The sequence below is a fragment of the Rattus norvegicus genome, chromosome 11 (assembly GCF_036323735.1).
Source record: "Rattus norvegicus strain BN/NHsdMcwi chromosome 11, GRCr8, whole genome shotgun sequence".
NCBI lineage: Eukaryota > Metazoa > Chordata > Mammalia > Rodentia > Muridae > Rattus > Rattus norvegicus.
In genome coordinates, this window is record NC_086029.1 from 54,746,814 (window position 1) to 54,770,901 (window position 24,088).

Consider the following 24,088-nt stretch of genomic DNA (forward strand, 5'->3'; position numbering starts at 1 on the left):
CCCGTTCTCTAAGGAGAAGGGGAAGGGTCATGGGGGAGGATCTGCATGATTGGGTACTGGGAGGAGAGGGTTTGATACTGTAATGTAAAGTGAATAAATAAATGAATTTTTAAAAGATGCTTATTCCTCCCTAACAAGAGGAACAACTAAAGAAAAGTTCTATTTGGATGCTTGTTTCTCCCTAATAATAGGAATAACTAAAAGTTTTGAATCCTTGTTTCTTTTTTTTTTTCATTGAACCTTTTTAATTTACGTAATTATAATTACCTTTACCCACAAGCCCCATAAAACTACAGGAGATGGGTTTTGCTTTTTGTTTTTTTTTTTTGTTTTGTTTTTTGTTTTTTCTTTTCTCTATTATTAACTTGAGTATTTCCTATACACACCTCGAGAGTCATTCCCCCTCCCAGCCTCCGGGCAAACATCCCCCTCCCCCTCCCCTTTCCCATCAGCGTTCCCCTCCCCACCCTCCCCCCACTGTCCCCCTCCCCCCAACAGTCTAGCTCACTGGGGGTTCAGTCCCAGCAGGACCCAGGGCTTCCCCTTCCACTGGTGCTCCCACTAGGATACTCATTGCTACCCATGAGGTCAGAGTCCAGGGTCAGTCCATGTATAGTCTTTAGGTAGTGGCTTAGTCCCTGGAAGCCCCGGCTGCCTGGCACTGTTGTTCATAAGGGGTCTGGAACCCCTTCGAGCTCCTCCAGTTCCCCCTCTGATTCCTTCAACGGGGGTCCCACTCTCAGTTCAGTGGTCTGCCGTTGGCATTCGCCTCTGCATTTGCTGTATTCTGACTGTGTCTCTCAGGAGCGATCTACATCCGGCTCCTGTCAGTCTGCACCTCTCTGCCTCATTCATCCTGTCCAATTGGATGGCCGTATATGCATGGGCCACATGTGGGGCAGACTCTGAATGGGTGTTCCTTCAGTCTCTGTTTTAATCTTTGCCTCTCTATTCCCTGTCAAGGGTATTCTTGTTCCCCTTTTAAAGAAGGAGTGAACCATTCACATTTTGATCATCTGTCTTGAGTTTCATTTGTTCTAGGCATTTAGGGTAATTCAAGCATTTGGGCTAATAGCCACTTATCAGTGAGTGCATACCATGTATGTCTTTCTGTGTTTGGGTTAGCTCACTCAGGATGATATTTTCCAGTTCCAGCCATTTGCCTACGAATTTCATAAAGCCGTTGTTTTTGATAGCTGAGTAATATTCCATTGTGTAGATGTACCACATTTTCTGTATCCATTTCTCTGTTGAAGGGCATCTGGGTTCTTTCCAGTTTCTGGCTATTATAAATAAGGCTGCAATGAACATAGTGGAGCACGTGTCTTTTTTATATGTTGGGGCATCTTTTGGGTATATGCCCAAGAGAGGTATAGCTGGATCCTCAGGCAGTTCAATGTCCAATTTTCTGAGGAACCTCCAGACTGATTTCCAGAATGGTTGTACCAGTTTGCAATCCCACCAACAATGGAGGGGTGTTCCTCCTTCTCCACATCCTCGCCAGCATCTGCTGTCCCCTGAGTTTTTGATCTTAGCCATTCTCACTGGTGTGAGGTGAAATCTCAGGGTTGTTTTGATTTGCATTTCCCTTATGACTAAAGATGTTGAACATTTCTTTAGGTGTTTCTCAGCCATTCGGCATTCCTCAGCTGTGAATTCTTTGTTTAGCTCTGAGCCCCATTTTTTAACAGGGTCATTTGTTTCCCTGTGGTCTAACTTCTTGAGTTCTTTGTATATTTTGGATATAAGGCCTCTATCTGTTGTAGGATTGGTAAAGATCTTTTCCCAATCTGTTGGTTGCCGTTTTGTCCCAACCACAGTGTCCTTTGCCTTACAGAAGCCCTGCAGTTTTATGAGATCCCATTTGTCAATTCTTGATCTTAGAGCGTAAGCCATTGGTGTTTTGTTCAGGAAATTTTTTCCAGTGCCCATGTGTTCCAGATGCTTCCCTAGTTTTTCTTCTATTAGTTTGAGTGTTTCTGCTTTGATGTGGAGGTCCTTGATCCACTTGGACTTAAGCTTTGTACAGGGTGATAAGCATGGATCGATCTGCATTCTTCTACATGTTGACCTCCAGTTGAACCAGCACCATTTGCTGAAAATGCTATCTTTTTTCCATTGGATGGTTTTGGCTCCTTTGTCAAAAATCAAGTGACCATATGTGTGTGGGTTCATTTCTGGGTCCTCAATTCTACTCCATTGGTCTATCTGTCTGTCTCTGTACCAATACCATGCAGTTTTTATCACTATTGCTCTGTAATACTGCTTGAGTTCAGGGATAGTGATTCCCCCTGAAGTCCTTTCATTGTTGAGGATAGCTTTAGCTATCCTGGGTTTTTTGTTATTCCAGATGAATTTGCAAATTGTTCTGTCTAACTCTTTGAAGAATTGGATTGGTATTTTGATGGGGATTGCATTGAATCTGTAGATTGCTTTTGGTAAAATGGCCATTTTTACTATATTAATCCTGCCAATCCATGAGCATGGGAGATTTTTCTTGTTTCTTTTAATAAGAGGAATAACAGTATTTTTTCCCTAATAACAAACATAACTAAAAGAATGTTCATGCTTTTAACCCAAGATTTTTTCTTGAGATTCTACAAGGACACAAAGATATATTTCTACTGCTTTTGAAAATTCTCTTAAACTTTAGAGAATCATCTTGGAGCCACCCCTCACCAGTCAAACAAACTACATTAATAACTACTGTTTAATCTTTAATTAATAAAAATAAGAATATGTTTAGGGATCCCGGCCCGCAGCAGCTCTCTGCTCCCAAACCCCGTGGGAGAGAGACCTCACCGCCTGATCAGGTGGGCACTCCTGAGGCTGCAGAGTGGAGGAGACCACCAACACTGCCCACCCCTGCCCACATCCCTGGCCAAGAGGCAACTGTATAAGGCCTCTGGGTTCCCGTAGGTGAGGGCCAGGGAGCGGCAGGACCCCTGCGCCTGAGACACCGCTGGAACCTGAAGGAAACAGACCGGATAAACAGTTCTCTGCACCCAAATCCCATGGGAGGGAGAGCTAAAACTTCAGAGAGGCAGACACGCCTGGGAAACCAGAAGAGACTGCACTCTGTGCACATCCAGACGCCAGAGGAAAACACCAAACGTCATCTGGAACCCTGGTGCACGGAGGCTCCCGGAAAGAGCGGCGCAGATCTTCCCGGTTGCTGCCGCTGCAGAGAGGACTTAGGCAGTACCCCACGAGCAAACTTGAGCCTTGGAACCACAGGTAGGACCAACTTTTCCCCTGCAAGAAACCTGCCTGGTGAACTCAAGACACGGGCCCACAGGAACAGCTGAAGACCTGTAGAGAGGAAAAACTACACGCCCGAAAGCAGAACACTCTGTCCCCATAACTGGCTGAAAGAAAACAGGAAAACAGGTCTACAGCACTCCTGACACACAGGCTTATAGGACAGTCTAGCCAGGGTCAGAAATAGCAGAACAAAGTAACAATAGAGATAATCTGATGGTGAGAGGCAAGCACAGGAACCCAAGCAACAGAAATCAAGACTACATGGCATCATCGGAGCCCAATTCTCCCACCAAAGCAAACACGGAATATCCAAACACACCAGAAAAGCAAGATCTAGTTTCAAAATCATATTTGATCATGATGCTGGAGGACTTCAAGAAAGACATAAAGAACTCCCTTAGAGAACAAGTAGAATTCTACAGAGAGGAATCGCAAAAATCCCTGAAAGAATTCCAGGAAAACACAATCAAACAGTTGAAGGAATTAAAAATGGAAATAGAAGCAATCAAGAAAGAACACATGGAAACAACCCTTGACATAGAAAATCAAAAGAAAAGACAAGAAGCTGTAGATACAAGCTTCACCAACAGAATACAAGAGATGGAAGAGAGAATCTCAGGAGCAGAAGATTCCATAGAAATCATTGACTCAACTGTCAAAGATAATGTAAAGCAGAAAAAGCTACTGGTCCAAAACATACAGGAAATCCAGGACTCAATGAGAAGATCAAACCTAAGGATAATAGGTATAGAAGAGAGTGAAGACTCCCAGCTCAAAAGACCAGTAAATATCTTCAACAAAATCATAGAAGAAAACTTCCCTAACCTAAAAAAAGAGATACCCATAGGCATACAAGAAGCCTACAGAACTCCAAATAGATTGGACCAGAAAAGAAACACCTCCCGTCACATAATTGTCAAAACACCAAATGCACAAAATAAAGAAAGAATATTAAAAGCAGTAAGGGAAAAAGGTCAAGTAACATATAAAGGCAGACCTATCAGAATCACACCAGACTTCTCGCCAGAAACTATGAAGGCCAGAAGATCCTGGACAGATGTCATACAGACCCTAAGAGAACACAAATGCCAGCCCAGGTTACTGTATCCAGCAAAACTCTCAATTAACATAGATGGAGAAACCAAGATATTCCATGACAAAACCAAATTTACACAATATCTTTCTACATATCCAGCACTACAAAGGATAGTAAAGGGTAAAGCCCAACATGAGGAGGCAAGCTATACCCTAGAAGAAGCTATAAACTAATCATCTTGGCAACAAAACAATGAGAAGAAAAGCACACAAACATAACCTCACATCCAAATATGAATATAACAGGAAGCAATAATCACTATTCCTTATTATCTCTCAACATCAATGGCCTCAACTCCCCAATAAAAAGACATAGATTAACAAACTGGATATGCAACGAGGACCCTGCATTCTGCTGCCTACAGGAAACACACCTCAGAGACAAAGACAGACACTACCTCAGAGTGAAAGGCTGGAAAACAACTTTCCAAGCAAATGGTCAGAAGAAGCAAGCTGGAGTAGCCATTCTAATAATGAATAAAATCAATTTTCAATTAAAAGTCATCAAAAAAGATAAGGAAGGACACTTCATATTCATCAAAGGAAAAATCCACCAAGATGAACTCTCAATCCTCATCTTCGGTTGGTTTATATACAAGTGTGCAATTTCTAGGCTTGAAAGTAAAATGATGCTATCTGGTGCTGGATAGAGGAGCCTTATTTTTTATTATGGCAGCTTGCTATTTTTGTAACATGGTGATTTGGTTGAACACAATAAAGTACAGTAGTAACTGATCTCCCCTTCTTCCTGGATGAGTGAGGAGATGATTAAATGTTGATGTCAGCATCCTTGAGCATATTCAGATGAGCTTCTGCTTCTGTTGAAAAGGATGCTGTGTTTGATTGTGGTCCAAAGCTTTGAAGCACTACTTGGCATCTCCTTCCTTGGAGGTCTCACTGTTTAAACATAACAGATTTGATAGCTTGTTGGTAAGGTGAGGTCCAGCTTGTCTCCACTAGGTCATCTTCATGTGAATCCGGTGGTTATACGGTTTTGTTCTAGGGATATTTCATTTTTTTAATAACGGTTTTAGCTGACATTCATGGAGAGAATGAATCCTTAGAACTGTGCCACTAGTGAAAGGAAATCCTGTCTAGAGTATGTTTCTTTACAAAGCTGTGTCACACCATCCTTTGGGCCCTCTGCTGGAAAAGTAGAATCAAGTCTCAAATAATGCCTTTTAAATTGTATCCTCTAGTATTATAGATGTAGGACAGTACTGTATCATACCTCTGTTGATGTAAAATAGCTTGTACCTGCTTTATGATACGTAGTAGTGACCGTGCTTTATCAGAGCTGTTCTTAATGATGTTGCTCAGAATGTTTTCTTTCCAGATGATGATTGAGAAGCTAATTAAAAAAAAAATGGTGCCAGGTACCACAAGAGTAACAGAACTGTGCTGTTTTCTCGGGTTTTGTTTTTTTACTTTTTTTTTTTTAATGGAGTGTGCTGGATGTCTCTACAGTTTTGTTCAGATGACTGCAGAACCTGGAAAAGCTGTTGCTGCTGTTAATGCATAACACACTGCTATTATTGGTCTTTTTATATAAATATAAATATATATATACAGTTATATAATTTGAATTTTTTGAAACTTTAGCTGTGCTGTCAACTTTGGAAAAAAGTATCCCCGTTTACTGTGTTGAGTTGGCACTGTAGTGAAATTAACAGCCATATTGGTCTAGAAATGTTGAACTTAAGTTTTTTCCATTTATACAGGGGTAACACACTGTATTAAATATGTAAGGTCTTATCTACGTGGGTTTGATTACAAAAACTAATAAAGTATTCTCTAAATTTAAAAAAAAAGAAATTAAAAAAACTCAGGTGACAGCAGATGCTGGCGAGGATACAGAGAAAGAGGAACACTCCTCCATTGTTGGTGCGATTGCAGACTGGTAAAACCATTCTGGAAATCAGTCTGGAGGTTCCTCAGAAAATTGGACATTGAACTGCCTGAGGATCCAGCTATACCTCTCTTGGGCATATACCCAAAAGATGCCCCAACATATAAAAAAGACACGTGCTCCACTATGTTCATCGAAGCCTTATTTATAATAGCCAGAAAATGGAAAGAACCTAGATGCCCTTCAACAGAGAAATGGATACAGAAAATGTGGTACATCTACACAATGGAATATTACTCAGCTATCAAAAACAACGACTTTATGAAATTCGTAGGCAAATGGTTGGAACTGGAAAACATCATCCTGAGTGAGCTAACCCAATCACAGAAAGACATACATGGTATGCACTCATTGATAAGTGGCTATTAGCCCAAATGCTTGAATTACCCTAGATGCCTAGAACAAATGAAACTCAAAACGGATGATCAAAATGTGAATGCTTCACTCCTTCTCTAAAAGGGGAACAAGAATACCCTTGGCAGGGAATAGAGAGGCAAAGATTAAAACAGAGACTGAAGGAACACCCATTCAGAGCCTGCCCCACATGTGGCCCATACATATACAGCCACCCAATTAGACAAGATGGATGAAGCAAAGAAGTGCAGACCGACAGGAGCCGCATGTAGATCGCTCCTGAGAGACACAGCCAGAATATAGCAAATACAAAGGCAAATGCCAGCAGCAAACCACTGAACTGAGAATAGGACCCCCGTTGAGGGAATCAGAGAAAGAACTGGAAGAGCTTGAAGGGGCTCGAGACCCCATAGGTACAACAATGCCAAGCAACCAGAGCTTCCAGGGACTAAGCCACTACCTAAAGACTATACATGGACTGACCCTGGACTCTGACCTCATAGGTAGCAATGAATATCCTAGTAAGAGCACCAGTGGAAGGGGAAGCCCTGGGTCCAGCTAAGACTGAACCCCCAGTGAACTAGACTGTTGGGGGGAGGGCAGCAATGGGGGGAGGGTTGGGAGGGGAACACCCAAAAGGAAGGGGAGGGGGGAGTGGGATGTTTGCCCGGAAACCAAAGAATTATTATTAAGTATTAAATAAATTTAAGAAAAATAAAAAAAAGAATATGTTTAGGCCATTATTTTTTCACAGACAACCTGTTACTGACTACTGTGTATACATAATGGCATTTGCCTTCTTAGCTACCTTAAGTAAAAGAGATAAATGATCCTTTCCTCTGCTTCCCTTAATGTAACACAGGTGACTTTCCACTTAAAGGATGCCAGACTAGGATTAAGCTTCCCCTAATGCCTACCCATTACCTACCTTTCCCTTAGGTCTATAATAATGCATCACCAATGTGCTGTCAAACTGTTACAGGCTTAATGTATGCATTATCCCCTGTCTTCTTTTGGTGTAAAAACCAGTGTTTGTGTGTGTGTGTGTGTGTGTGTGTGTGTATCCCCACACAGACCTCCTGTCATGGTTCTGTACCCCTGCTGTGACTACTCCCCAGGGTTATCTCTATGATAAAAGGAAGGCAGCACTGTTGTTGCAGGTCAGATGGAGACTCACCCACCATCTTTCTTGGATATGCTGAGGTGTAAGATGATGTCATACAGGTGAGGCAGGTGCAAGACAGGATGAGGCCTGTCATTGGGCAAGAAGGAAAATGGGTGGGAGAAAAGTTTGAGAGAGGAGGAGGAGATTGGAATAGGAGGAGACAGGAGACTGGAGGAGACTGCAGAAGAAAACACAGAGAGAACATGGAGGCTGATGTTAAGATTCCACTCTGTGTATTTACAGATTGTTATGAATATTCTTAAGGGATGGATGTGCACAGGGCTTTGTATGTTTAGGTGGGCAATTATATCTCATCAATTGGATCAAAGGTTATTGTGTTGTGTGTTCTTTCTTGTGGAGAATTGACTTTGGGAGAGTGTGTGGTGGCAGAGATACTGGACCACCATGGAGTTGGGATGTGTGTTTCTGGCAAGATATCTACCAGGTATCTTGGGGCACTCTGGTTCCAGATCTAGTGTGGGAAAAAGACAGCCATTTCTATAATTTTACAACAATTGATGGCACCCAACATGGGGCAGGAATCCACTAGTAATCCTAAGTGTTGAGAGAAAGTTTTAATTTCTAAGTAAGAGGAGACCAGCGCCATGTTGAATCATGTGATGTCTCAAGCGTGGGAATTTAAGCAAAGAAACAGAAACAGCCTGGGCTAGCAGGCTGTAGGTCCCCTGCAGTGTGATAAAAAGTTACAGCTCAGAGAGTTAGAGATAAAAGCTGCTTTTTAAAGAGAGTCTTTCCGGGGGTTGGGGATTTGGCACAGTGGTAGAGCGCTTGCCTAGCAAGCACAAGGCCCTGGGTTCGGTCCCCAGCTCCAAAAAAAAAAAAAAAAAAAAAAAAGAATAAAGAGAGTCTTTCAGGATACTCATATTCCTTCTAGCATGGGCTCCATGGGAATTTTGGGTTGAAATCCTAGTTAGACAAGCTACTCCTTAATGACATGTATTATTAAAAGGTAATTTAGGTTTATGTTTAAGAAGAGAGTATAGAAATTACCCAAATCACGTGGGGATATTCACCCATGGTTCAGAACTTACATAGGGAGAGTTAGTCACTGACTCCAAGCAGAGACTTGTGATATTTACAAGTTATTAAGGTTAAATAAAAATCTGTGGCTCCAGGTAGAGAGCTTAACAGATTGGTATATTTTGGGCTAAAGTCCTGGTTTATAAATTGCTTATTGATATTGGAATTGATAGAAGGTGTTTAGCTTGTTTTATGAATTACACAGCTAAAGGCCATATGGCTCGTTGATGCAAGTTAGAGAGGGTTTGTGGTTAATTTTTATATTTACCACAACAGTAAGTTCAGTTTCTCTTAACATGGGCTCCACAGGAAATTTGGGTTAATTTCCTGATATGACAAAGTACAGAGGCCTTTCAGGCTCATTGTTTAACACTATTGTTTAGCTTACTTCCTTTTTAAAAATTGTTTAATCTTCATAATGGGTGTGACTTTGAGTTTAATGGTTATATTATTATTCTGGGAGAGAGTGCAAGATACAAGCTTTTCTCATTACAGACTAAGGAGCACAGTATTCTGGGGAAAAGGTTTTGTTTTGAAAAAGTATGATTAGGCTCTGGAAACCTCACAGAGTATTACTGATCAGATTTGAGAGAGGAAGACTGCCTGAAAAACTAGATTCAAAAGAATCGAACAAAAAGATTCTAAACATTTGTCTTGAGAGTTGTATTTTATAGAGTGTGCCTACTTGGATTCCTGGTCTCAAGGCCTTTCAGCTGGGTCTAATCAGGATACATCTGGCTACAACATTTGCTTCATTCTTCCTACCCCCTACCCCCAAGGATATCTCAACATCCATGTACAACTTGAAGAAGTTATAGAAGAGTCATCACCCAAATTCCCTTGACTTTTGGGGGGCTGAAAGTGGTTATTCTAAGGTTATTCTGAGAAATCTATAAATGGTTGTAATTTAACCATTACATTACATTAGGAATTAGCTAGATTGACTTGTACAGTCATAATCTCTATTGCTAATTAAGTTAAAATCATATCTTTGGTATAGAATTTATTTATCAAAAAAGTTTAAAAGTACAAGGTTTCAAGCCAGTCCTTCCATTGATGTCATTAGAAACTTCTGAGTTGATTAAGCATGTGAGTTAAGGGCCAAATAGCAAATTAATGGCTCTTAGTTTGTGAAAGTACTTTCAAGATAATATTTAAGGTATAAAGACTACAGTCCAGATTACTTTATATAGGTAGATATTTTTCAAAAATGTCAGAAGTCCACAAAATATGAGATTTAAAGTTATTTATCTTTTGTTGAGACATGTCTGCTCCTAACAGTTCCCTTTCGGTGGATTTAATGAAGAAATTGAACATCTCTACCTCCAGGTGAGATAATACTTTGTGGCTAGGCAGTCATTGGGCAGAAACTGCCTGTTTCATCTACAGACTAATACTGTTCAAATGGGACACTTTATGCAGAATAGTTGAGTGCTAATTTTACCAAGCCAGAATTATCAGCCCTTCAAGATTTCTGAATTTCAAAAGTCTATCAGTTGATTTGGGGCCAGAAGGCTGAAGACTTGCTCTCACATTTAGCTAACAGAGGACTGTGCTAGTGGAGATTTATCTCTACAACCTCTCGGTTCTGGAAGCCATGTTACGCTTCCTATATGTAGAGACAGTTGGTCATTCTCAGATTTCTGGCAAGGTTGAAAACTGATTATATTCTTATAGCCTATTAGTCTGTTTAATTCTAAAAGTACATATTTTATTAGATAGTTATCAAATAGTATACAAGCTAGCCAGAATATAACATAGATTTTAAGCTTTTCTTAAGCTGGAATGGATAACTAAATGTTCTATTTAACTGATAAAGTGTTCGACTGGGTGTTAGATATATTTTATACCTTTAATAACAAAACGATAATAGTTGAGCTCAGCTTATATTTGAGAGAAAAGATTTTTTTTAATTAGACAAAAAGGGTAAAATGTAGGATGATGTCATACAGGTGAGGAAGGTAGAAGATAGGATGAGGCCTGTCATTGTACAAGAAGGAAGGATGGGAGGGAGAACAGTATTAGGGAGGAGGAGGAGATTGGAATGGGAGGGGACAGGAGACTGGAAGAGACTGCAGAAGAAGCCGTAGAGGGAACATAGAGGCTGATGTTAAGATTCTACTCTGTTTATTCACAGGTTGATGTGAATATTCCTAAGGGGTGGATGTGTATTCTTAAGGGCTTTGTATGTTTAGGTGGCCAAGTATACCTCACCAATTGGATCAAAGGTTATTGTGTTGTGTGTTCTTTCTTGTGGAGAATTGAGTTTGGAAGAATGTGTGGTGGCAGAGACATTGGGCTGCCACAGAGTTGTGATGTGTGTTTCTGGCAAGATAATTACCAGGTATCTTGGGGTACTGCATTGCTGGATCTAGGGGGGGGGAGAGACAGCGCCCTTTCTATAATTTTACAACAACACTGGGGCTATGAATCTGCCTTTGTCCAGACAACCCAGTTGACTAGACACCTTCAAGGCAAGCTTAATTGGTGATGGCATCCACAGATAACAGCCTTGGGTCCCTCCAGCAACAGATGAACTCTCTTTCTAGGGCCTAATGACTGCTAAACTTGGGAGAACTTACATAGTATTAACAAAAAAAATGTTATGTCTGTGTAAATGAATCAAATGTTGTTTGAGACCAATATACCCTTAAAAGTATCTGCAGACTTGCACTCAAGACTTCAATCCACCAAGCAATTAAATTGGTTCAATAATCCCCTGTCTTCCTGGCTCCTCCAACCATTAAACCCTCTGTTTTGTGTTGTTTTATTTTGATGCTTACACCTTGCCCCATACAGTTTTAAAAATAGCAGATAGTAGGGATATAAAAAATATAAATACTGGTAATCAGGTTCTGGTTTAGTACAATGCTATCCCATAATACAGGTTGAATTCTTTGGTGACATTTCTCCATTAAAACTTGAAACAGGGCAGAAAACCTGATAATTAAGGTTGAAGTCTTCCATTGCCAGCATAGCCTTCTGAGCTTGGCACAAAATGGGTGGTTTCTCCTTTGAATTTTTCTTCAGAGCTCAAAAAACCCATATCCTTTACCTGTTGAATGCCAAATGGCTTTGGTTAGATTACAGGATCAGCTTCCTTCTCCTGATAAGGACTTGATCAGCAAGCACCAGAGATTCCTGGAATGCTTCCCTATGCAATTGAAGCATTCCTATTAAACTCTAGTCAATGAATTAGATTCACCCCGAAGACAAATTCCTACTCTCCAAGGTTCATTTATAGCCTTTGTTCACCCTGATTAAAGTGTTTGTGCACAAGTAGTTTCACTGAAGATTGTCAGCGAAGTCCTTCATCTAAAAGAGGAGACAGAACACTAAAATCCTTGGAGAAGGCCTTCCCCACCCCCACCATCCTTGGCCCTCACTCCCAGCAAGACTGGGATCTGCAGACCCCAAACATTCCAGACTCAACTTCATTCTTTCAGCCTGGTGTATGGTGGCACCTGGATACTCTGAGGGAGAAGCAGAACCTTGAACGACTTGTGCGTTGACACCATAACAATATTAAAAATGTAGTGAAGGGTACTCATGGGGTACAGTTAGCAGAGCTGAGCTGCATGATATCCCATGAGTCCCATCTTCCAAGCCATGACTCTGCCTGCCTTTCCAAGGAGACCTGCTAGGCCCCAGGTCCATCCATATGAAACCCTCTCTAAGCCAATTCACTACCTGCTGAGTTCCTCTAGGGACATAGCCAGTAGCAGTGAACTGAGTTCTATCCCCTGAGATCTATCAGGCCCAGAGCTCTTCCTGCCTTCCCAAAGAGGCCTCAGAAACATTCAGGTTCACCAGGGACACAGACAGAAGAATTGAGCAGTGCTCAGTTCTCTGAGTTTCATGTTTAGGCATGGCTCTACCTGCTTCCTGGAAGAATTCTGGTGATATCAGGAACATCCAGTCAACACCAGGGACAGACAGAAGACTCAAGCTAGTCCTCTCCCGAGCCTGCCTAAAAATGTCAGGTGCAGACAGGAAACTTATAACAAGAACCAATCCAAGGAAATTTTGGATGAAGAAAGTGTGGTTGTTAACACTTGTCCCATTTACTGAGGAACCAAACACAGAATATCCTATGAAATCAAATGTTTCTTCAACCATAGAAGGCAAACCACCAGTCTGTTCTCTGGAGAGGTATAAGAAAATCAACACCCAACAAGAACCATACCAAGCACCTGTCTCTTGGCCACCTCGCCTTATTAATGATGTGTCCTGGAGCACTCTTTGGGAGTGCTGTCATTATCATAACTTGAGTACGAATGGCAAGAAAGTTGAGGCTTATTTGAGACTTCGAAGGCATTCATATTATAAACAAGAATGTTATATTCCCAACACCTTTCATGAGGCCAGAATGAAGCTGTGTCCCAAGAAACCCAAGATCATCGTCAGAGGAATTGGGCTTCCATGCATCTGTCAAAGCAGGAGAATGGTATACTGGAAATTCTAACTTCACCTCAGGGGTCCACATTTGCAGCCTGAGGAACAATTGCTACGAGAGCTGCTCAGCCAATGTCTGTGAATCACTGTCCTCTTCCCACTTCTGTAGAGGCCTTTCTGCCATGAACCATTGGATTCAGATGGTGTGTTGTCCATGGCAGGCAGCACTCTGCAGATAGGAGCTACTGAACACTCTGGGTATCCTAGCACAGCCAAAGCACATGAAGATGATCTTAAATTTAATCTTATAAAGGTAACATGGGCTTTTAAAATCTAAATGAATCAATCACTTAAAGGATGCAGGAAAATACAATCAAACCATTGGAAAAAAACTGTTCAAGACCTGAAAAATAGACATAGAAGCAACACAGAAAACACAAAAAAGGGAATCCTGGAGATGGAAAACTTAGGGAAGAGTACAGGAACTACAGAAGCAAGCATCACTAACAGAATACAAGAGATGAAAGAAAAACTCTCAGACATAGAAGATAGGACTGAAAAAAATCAATATATTGGTCCAAGAAAATGTTAAATTTAAAAGTTTTCAGACACAAAACATGCAAGAAATGTAGGACAGTATGAAAATACCAAACCTACAAATAATAGGAATAGAAGGATTTCATTTCTTCTACTCTGATTCTATTTCTCCTTCATTCTTTTCCCCTTTACTTTCAAAATCATAATATAATTGTATCATCTCTCTTTTCCTCTCCTCCCTCTGAATCCTCCTATAAACCCATCTTTGCCTTTATTCAGATCTATGCCCTCTGTTTTCACTAATTGATATCAATAGGAAAGATGATTTCATCTATGCTCAGCATTCCTTATTTGCTGTAATGCTTTGTGTAGGTTTGAGGCCTCATGGGCTTTCCTCCATACACTTTGGAATGCCTGTCCTTGTCCTTGTTTGGTGCATGTTTAGGCAGTCATGTTGCTGAGACTTTATGGCAGTAACTTCTGATGTTACTAGGAGACACACTCTTACAGCACACTCCTGCTTACAGTCTTTTGGCCCCCCTCTTCTACAATGTTTCCTGAGCCCTATCTGGGGTTGTGGGCTGATCATCACAGCTGCCCTTTGATTGGTTGTGGTTTTCTGTAGTGGTTTCTGTCTATTGCAAATAGGAGTTCATGAGGGCTACCTGCGGGTATGCTGGCAAGTGTTTAGAGTTTAGTTAGGTATTCTTCTCATTTAATAAAGTGGCAGTTGTAGGTTCTTCAAGAACTCTGACTTCCCTAGCTCTAGGTATTTATCTAGGTTTCCAGTATTAAGCATGGTTTCCCTATTGTTGGACATGTCTTACATCCAACTAGAGAAATGTTAGGTACTGTCAAGGTACACATTCCCCAACTGCATCCTTATATCTTATTGTATCATGTTGGTCATTGTGGTGGTTCATAGGCATCATTTTTAGGTAGGATTATTGTTTGCTTCCCTCCTTTTGAAGCTAATTTAGGACCTTCTGAAATCATGAAATCCTGTCAGTGAGGAGGCTTTCAGGTCAGTTCTAGTCAGGCATGAAACCTTCAGTGATAGGGCCTTATCTTCTCCCTCTTGGATGCAACCAAGGGCAACAGCAATAGCCTACAATGTCTTATCAATTCTTTAGGAAAATTTTAGAGAACTCTATCCAATAACTCAAATGAAGGCTTCTCCTGCCTGATGTTGAGGTTTCTGTTAGTCTTTGGTTCTTGGAGGGAGTATTAAAATCTCAGATGGAAAATATTCATTTAAATTCTACATGCACAGTAACAGGCTGGACAAGTTTGCAACCTCATCAATAGTGAATGAGGGTTCCCTTTGTCCCAAACTCCCTCCAGAAATTGTAGTAAATTGTTTTATCCTAAACCAAATTTACCTGGAAAGCCAGTTTTATTTAAAAGTTCAGAAGGATCTCAGTGGAATAGATTTTTTTTATTATTATTAATTTTTAATGCTTTTGTTTTCAAAAGAAAGAAAGCAGGAGAAGCAATTGTTATAATAGACTCCCTAGCAGTGACTTCTTAATTTTTGCAAACTACCTGGGGGCTGGCTATTCTACTGGGATATTTCTAGGAGCATTGAGGGAATTTCATTGTTAACATCACAGGTAGCATTTAAGATATGAAAAGAATATCTTTCTGTCCCAACTCCTCTTAAGGAAGATCACCTTGAAGAGAGCAATTGTCTGCGCTCTTTGTCGTCCATCTTAAGAGTTCTTCATGAGATTTAATTTTCACAGCATTCCCATCCATGCAACTCTGTACCAGGATTAGGTGAGGACACAGTGTTTTACTTGAATGTAATTTTTTTTAAAAAAAGGTGCAATCTTTTAATACTATTTTTTCATAAAAGTGCTAATATGCAAGGAATATATCTATTGAAAGGATTTATCTTTAAAGTGTAGTAAAAAGAGGTACTGGTTTGAAAAGAAATGAAATATCTTGTCTGTTTCTCTCAGTCTTATGGAAACACACGTAGGTACACATATGCCAGAAATTTGAGCTCAGTCAGGTGACGCTAGGAGGGCCTCTATGATTAGCCTCTCAGTTACGCTGCTTATTGACATCAATAACAAAATGTAGGCTTATGGACTGCTGAGGTTATGCACCTTGATGAGTCCAATACTTGGCAGAGAAAATTTTAAGACAAGATTCATTAATTGGACAAAGCAGATAACCCAGTAATTCAGAGATATAATTGAGACTCAAAATTTTTGAAAATAAAAAGAAGGCTTTTGTAAAAATAATAATAAAGTGCATGCTTACATACTGGCCATATATCCCGCTCCCGCCTGCAGTCCATTCTAGACAGAAGACTACTTGTTCTTATTCGGTCACACTTACCTCATAATCTGTTATTAATTCTGTCAGTTAAATAAAGGCTTAAGTAACATTTAAAAAAGGCTTATGTTAGAAGATGCTACAGAGCAAATATGCTGAAAATTTTATTAACTAAATATATTCTGATACTACTATTTCAAGTCTTCTGATATCAGAAATATTTTGTCCAACTGCTGAGAATCACAGAAGTGAGTGACACCTCAGCTCTCCCATTTCTGCTCTCACCTAGTTCATCATTCAGATAGCACTGCTGGAAATATGCAGAAGGTATGAAATCACTATCTAAAGGGTCAGTTTTACTGCTGAATACATTGAAAATACTAAATGGGGATAATCGGATGTCTTTGGAGATTTATTGTAGGATATCACATATAATTATTAAATTTACTATCAGCTTCTCTGTCTAGTGAATATGCTACTATGCCCAATGAACATCCATTTTATTCAAATTCTCAACAGAAAAAAAGAATAAATTTTATAATGTATATTTTTTCAGAAAAAATTTTGGGCATGCATATATTTTTTCTGTCTCAAGATTTATTCATCTTTTTATTTTCACTAACTCCCCTTTCAGTTTTCCATATTGTATGTTTTAGGGTGGGGCAGTTGTGCTTTGAGAAAACATGTTTCTGTTAGTCACAGATTATTATGTGGAATATATCATTAACTTGATAAAGAACTGAAAAAAATGATATAGAAAGCAGAATGACCAGGTCGCTGCTTTTTTCATAGGAACCACAGTCCTGTGAATCCAAGAATTGTCCATGCAGTCATGGAAAGTTAGACACTTAGGGCTGTTCTTTTTGTTGTAGATAATTGGCACAGGATTTCAAGATCTGAAGAATATTTTATGTTCATAATCATGCATAATATGTCTATGACTAAGTGATGGATTGTGATGCCACTAGGACTTCCCTTTCTCAAAAGAAATTTCAACAAAATATATCCTTTCCACTATGTTGTAGTTTATGAAACTTTCAAATACTTTATGACAAATCATATTGCTTTGTTTATCTTTGTTATTCAGTATAAAGAACATAAGAAATGGTAGAGAAATTGATTATCATTTAGAATTATTAGAATTATTTGAAATAACTGTGGTGGATAATGCATTAAATAATTTTGACTCTTACTGGTGAATAAAATATAGCTATCTATTAATTTGCTTCATTGTAGTCTAATTTTCTATTAAAAAATTTAGCATGGGAACACTTAAATGGAATCCAGATAATAATGACACTGATGATACTGGGAATTCTTCCCAATGTGTTTTTATCTTTTTAATCCTAACTTTTATTTTTGAGACTATATATTATATAATATATATAAAAATATATAATTATTATGTATTTACCCATTTCTCTCTCCAACTCTTCCTATATACTTTCTGCTCTTTTTCAAATTCATTGCTTTTTCATTAACTGATGCTATGCTCGTGTGTGTGTGTGTGTGTGTGTATATGCACACAAATACACACACATATATAATATATATAAAACATATTTATATTCCTAGGTGCATAAAAAGAATCTTCTCAGTCCATATGTTGTTACTTGTAGGTATGTGTTTTCAGGGCTGATCATTTAGTATTGGATAATCAATGGGTGTGTTCTTTCTTGTGGAAGACTTTTTCCCACTTAGCATTCCTTATTTACATGAGATTATTTTTGCAGGATTGTGGATTTTTTTATTACTATATTCTAACTTTCATAATATCCCTTGTAGTCACCATTATATGAACAACAGGAGAATTGCTACAACCTCTTTAGAAGCATATGTTATTGAACTGTTAAAAGATATTGTCACCTGAATACATTTTGGAAATGTCAAGTGTAAGGAGAGCTCTTGTATTGACCTTTAATATGCAAACAAATCAATAGTATACATGTGAGCATGTCTGTTTCCTCTTATCACAGTTACTCTAACATCTTGGTTACATTATCTCAGTTATCATCTCTATGTCATAAGCTCAGAATGACAGTGACATAATATAGAAGATAGCAAATTATTAGTTTTCAAAGTGAAGTAGTGACTACTCAGAATAATTTTATTGAGGAAATTAAAAATATTTACTTGAAATATGAATTTGATTTATTATCATTTTGTTTGTTTTAGGAAAAATTAATGACATATTATAGTTTTTCGTGTTTACTCTGTTCAGTATAAGGAACATAAAAATGGTTGAGAGATTGATTAGTAATAATATTATCAGTATTATTTAAAATAACTGTGATGCATAATGCATTAAATAATTTTGACTCTTACTGGTGAACAAAATATAGCTAACTATGCATCTTAGAGTTACTATGACCTACTGTAAGACCTTAGTGGTGTCTTTAGAGTATTCTTCAATATTTCTCATAAAAAATATTAAAATTTTTGTATCTCAAAACCTTTCTAAAATTCTTTGTATGCTAGGTATATTTATAAAAATACTAACATTCTATATTCTTAAGTATTGATTAATGTGCATATAAGAGAGAAGATGTGATATTAACATTCATTCCATCTTGTTTGAACCTTGGTAATGTTTTCTTCACCTAATTTTCTTTTCAGTGAACAGTTTTAAGAGATGTTATGGAGGTGAACAGAAGCCAGCTAACTGAGTTTGTTCTCAGAGGAATAACAGATCGTACAGAGCTGCAAGTCCCTCTGTTCCTGGTGTTCTTCCTCATCTATGTCACCACCATGGTGGGCAACCTTGGCTTAATCTTGCTCATCTGGAAGTATTCTCATCTTCACACTCCCATGTACTATTTCCTTGGAAGTTTAGCCTTTGCTGATGCCTGCACTTCATCCTCAGTGACTCCCAGGATGCTTGTCAACATCTTAGACAATGGTAAAATGATTTCCCTCTTTGAATGCATGGCCCAATATTATGTTTTTGGATCCAGTGCAACCACAGAATGCTTCCTCCTGGTAGCCATGGCCTACGACCGCTATGTAACCATATGCAACCCTCTGCTCTATCTTGTGGTGATGTCCAACAGAGTGTGCACTTGCCTGATAAGTGGTTCATATATAATCGGTTTTCTGCATCCACTTGTTCATGTAGGATTATTATTTAGATTAACCTTCTGCAAGTCCAATGTAATAGATCACTTTTACTGTGAGATCCTGCCTCTCTATACAATTTCTTGCACTGACCCATCTGTTAATGCATTTGTGGTTTTTGTTTTTTCTGCCGTGATACAAGCCATTACCTTCATGAGTATTGCAGTCTCCTATGCCCATGTCCTCTTTTCCATCCTGAAAACAAAGTCTCAGAAGAGCAGAAGAAAAGCCTTCTCCACCTGCAGTGCCCACCTGCTCTCTGTCTCTTTGTTCTATGGAACTCTCTTCTTCATGTATGTGAGCCCTGGGTCTGGACCAAGTAAATATAAGAATAAAATGTATTCTCTGTTTTACACCATTGTGATTCCTCTACTAAACCCCTTCATTTACAGCTTAAGAAACAAGGAAGTTTTAGGTGCTCTGAGAAAAATCATAAGGTCATAAATGTTTTTCAGAAAATTTTGGTGCTCATTTATTAAATACATCAAAATTTCTGATCTTGAGTTATCAAATATAGGAAACTTATATATTGCTAAATGATGAAGTATAATCTTTAGTTTGTATAATTTTCATAGATTTTCAAATCATAAATGTGCACTTTGAAGGCGGTTTTCAATTACTTGTTATTCCAAACCCATAACGATATACTAAAATTAGATCAGCAAATTAAATATCCATAACATAAACAAACTCTGGTCTTTTCAGATATATTTTATACATAATATGCAATTTTTAATAGTGCATTGAATATTTATTCCCTAAAGAAATTCTGTGTTTCTATAACTACCTGCTGGGAGCAACACCAAGCATATCAAAAGAAATGATATGTGGCAGATAAATGTTTTTCATTTTGCAGAACATGGAAAACAGAGATATATTCAACATCCCATTGTCATGTACTCAGGGCTTCAATGGTCAGCCTCTTCAAATTCTGGAAAGGCTGACTGTGTAATTACACATTTAATTGTAAATGATGGCAACTGTGGGGATACCTGCACAAGTTGAAACTGATAATGCTCCTGAATATATATCTAATAAGATGAAACAATTCTTTGCATAGTGCAATATAAAACATGTTACCAATATACCACACAATGCTACAGAACAGGTAGTTACAGAAAGATATATCATAATTTAAAAGTGATATTTATTAAGCAAAAAGGAAGTGTAAAACCCCCAGGGACAGACTAAATAATGGTTTGTTAACTCCAAATTTTCTTAATGTTGGTGAAAAGGAACAGCAGCATCAGAGAGACACTGGGTTATTGACATAACCAAGGAACCAGGCCAACCAATATAGTATAAGGGTGCGATGACATTAAAATGGAAAGCTGCAATAGTTTTAAAATGGAAATGTCATTATGCTTATGTATCTACAGGAAATGAAAATATATGGCTACCACCACAATTTATTAAGATTAGATCTGACTTGGGAAACCCTTTTATCAGTGGAGACATGAATGTCTTCATAAAACAAATAGCCCAAGTAATTCATGTCCCTAGATTGTCTCATTTACCAATTTCTCCAAAACGTGCACACAAATCGACTTCAAAAGGGATAGCCCAAATTATTGACTACAGAAAGATTGGACAACACATAGATTGGACAGAAAACGGAGAGTGGACAGCACACAAACTGGACAGACAACTCAAAGACTGGACAACCCAAAGATTGGACAACAAATGCTATAGCTACCTTTTTCAGACGTTTTTCTCCTTGGGCCCCAAATAGGAATTCTTTGGTCCAATTCATCAGGAAGCAATTATAAGAAGCTATGTCCCATTCCCTTAAATTGGGGTCGATGAATTGGTTGTTGTGCTATAGTTTGTTATCTAGGGTAGTAGGTTGTTATTGGTTATGATCAGGAATTGATAGAAATTTAAGATTATTTTGTTTAATTATTGTATATTGATAGAAATTTAATGTTGCTTTATTTGAATTATTCTATATTGGTAGAAATTTAAGATTATTTTGTTTGACTATAATATACACAAGTAGTTTATTTAAAATGCAATGTAAAGTTCTAGCTTTATGGTTCTTATAATTATTTCTATTGTATGTAAATTGGTAATGTTAGAGAAAATCCCTGTTTTCAAAGAAAGAGAAATATTAAGTGGAAATTTCTGGTTTCTTTGGAGATTCAGTTGTATAATATTATTTTTTGAAAGCTGTGTTATGAGGGGATGCTTTGCAGAAGCAGACATGTGAGAGGATGTTTTGTTGAAAAAACAAGTGTTTTTTTTCCCTTGGAGGCTGTCCTGTAAAAGGGAAAATGATGTTTTGCTAATATTTGAGATATTTGATGTTTTGGATACTTGATGTTTTGAAAGAATACACACACACACACACACACACACACACACACACACACACACACACACACACACACATGCACGCACACACATATCCCCACAGACAGTATAAGGATTCTCTTGCATTGGTTCACCTTGTAATACTTCACTGATATTCACTGACAATGTCCTTGCTTTTGTCGGCTTTGCAATGTTGGCTTATCTTCTCTGGTCTTCAGTGATCTTCACTTGTCATGACTTTGTAGAGAAAAGTGCACCAAAGAACTTCTGAAGGTATTCTGACTGTTTCTTGCCACTTTCTCGGAGTCACAGAGACTTGTGGTTTCTTCTGGATTGAGCCTTTGCTACTGATTCATGTATCACACCATACACTGTTAAACTGGACTGCTGATATCCTGAGAGTGAAGATTGGAATTGCCCCAAAGAACTATGCCTAAACACATGTCACTTGTCCTGTTAACCATTTTCCTCCTCTACCTTTGGTAAGTGGATGATAATGGAGGTTGAAACATTTAAGAACCCATATTAAAGTAGGTTTTGAGAAATTTAAGCGTACAGTTCATTGGTGGAGTGAATGTTGAGGTGGATCAATTCAAAGCCCTTGATCTGAGTCTGGGAGGTATCTGTCCTGATCAGTTCACCAGCTCTCCTGAACCCGTACCACCAGATTAAGTTCTCCAGCACTGCCAGTACTGGCTCCTCTAATGCTGCAGCCAGCAAGGGGCATAGCCAACTGTCTAACTTTAATATCCTGGACCCAGCTCACCCATACCCATACCCACAGAGCCAGCTCTATTGTGCTGCCCAGGAGAATTGTTGCAGGACCCACTTTCCTGAGGGTTGATTCAAACAATGGACTGGAAAAGTTCTCCCTTTCTGATGTCCCCGAAGGTGGCTTACCTGGAAACCCAATAACCACGTCAAGCTCTATTTTCCTGCACAGGTAAGGTGCAGGGCTCACTCTCCTGACTATTGCAGCCAATAAGAGACAGGGTAAGATCGCCCATTCTCATGATCCCAGAGCTAGCTTCTCTCCCCACCATAGGTGGTGACGGTGATGGAAAGTAGAAGGGCAGGTGATGAGGATGGGGGTGGGGAGGTTCTCTCCCTCTTCCAGTGTACCACACAGACAAGTTTCATGGCCAGTTTCTTCTTTCAAATCCTTGAATACTCGCCCCCTGAGGTCTGTCAATGGTCACCCTGATACCATGGTCAGTCACTTCAACTGTATTGCCCTGGAGAGGTGAAGGGCCTGCTCTTCTGAGTGTTGTTGCAGCCAGTCAGAGCAGGGCCCACTCTTCCTAGTACAGCAGCTGGCAAAGAGCTGGGCCAGTTCTCCTGTTCTCATGTCTTCAGAACCAGCTCTTCCATAATATCCAGGTGAGGAATGGGGCCAGTTCTTCACAAACCTCAAATATCAACAAGGCCAAGGGTGGAAACCCAGACCAGTGGCATCTGCCTGGCCATCGGTGATATCAGGTCCCCATATTAAGCAGGGCTGCAGACACAGACATGGCCCTCAATGGCATTGCAGGCCAGCATGTCACCATGGCCATAGTTGACATCACCACCTATTCATATCAGGCTGTTCCACACTACCATCAAGTCTCCGGTCCTGCCTCTCTTTATTGTGCATACATCCTTCTGCTTCATTTTCCTTCCATTTCTCCACCACTTACTTACACATCTTATTGTTGCTTGGGGTCTCTGGGTGTCTGAGGTTGTCTCAGAAGTGTCTCATGCAGTGTGTAGCAGGCAAGGACATCTTGAGTGTGCTCTTGCCACCTGGCTTCCTTGTCATCAGTCTTGTGGTCATCTGGGGTTTTTTCAACTAGGGCTCCCTACCTGCTTATATTTTTGTGGTACCAGATGGGGGTCATCTCATCCCAGGCTTGCTTTGCCCTGTTCCTGATATTTTACATGGATACTGGGGATTTAAATTTTGGTCCTCATGCTTGCACAGAAAACCATCTTACCCACTGATCTATCTTTCCTGCTATAAAATGGTTATTTTTGTGAGGTTTAATGGAACTTTTGGAAATGTCTACATTTCTGTCACATATTCTCAAACCTTCCCCAGATATTCCTCACCTCCATACTTACCCAACTTCATGCTTTTTTTCTCACAAAACAACAGGCAAACATCAACAAACAAAGCACTCAAAATATATAATTTAGAAAGAATTCTTCAAGTAGGAATAAATGTTCTGAGCATAATAGTTTTTACCACCGGGGCAATAACATTCTGACTAGGGAAAATTTTGACTTTGTAGGAAACATACAAATATAGTATTAAGGCATATTTTCACACATGTTCTGGTGGCACTTAGATAAATTCTACTCATCAAGTTTCAAATAATCCATGCCATAGATGAATAGAGCATAAAAACCTTTGTTTTCCAAGCTACTTTGCTAGTTCTTTTTTCCTTTTAAGATAAATATAAAACCTTAATTTTGTAAGTATGAAGTGAGAATTAGTCAGAATTAGTGCATATAGTTTTGAACTGAGGAATTTTTAATAGCCTTTAATTTAGTGAAATTAATCATATATATGCCATCATTACATTTTATCTTTCACCCATTGGACAATATAGGTAAGCACCCTGGTTTCATTC

At 39.1% G+C, this 24,088-nt stretch overlaps 1 protein-coding gene and 1 pseudogene across 1 annotated transcript; both read left to right on the forward strand.

The window, feature by feature from the left end:
* Positions 1–12,377: 12,377 nt before the first annotated feature.
* Dppa2l-ps1 (developmental pluripotency-associated 2 like, pseudogene 1) lies at positions 12,378–13,472 on the forward strand (annotated as a pseudogene).
* Positions 13,473–18,683: 5,211 nt separating this feature from the next.
* Or5ac15 (olfactory receptor family 5 subfamily AC member 15) lies at positions 18,684–19,604 on the forward strand. The gene has a single exon (NM_001001104.1). The coding sequence runs from the start codon at positions 18,684–18,686 to the stop codon at positions 19,602–19,604; it is 921 nt and encodes a 306-aa protein (NP_001001104.1).
* Positions 19,605–24,088: the final 4,484 nt, after the last annotated feature.

What these genes read in the sequence shown, in the direction of transcription:
- Or5ac15 (NM_001001104.1), top strand. Translation starts at nt 18,684, where the DNA reads ATGGAGGTGAACAGAAGCCAGCTAACTGAGTTTGTTCTCAGAGGAATA.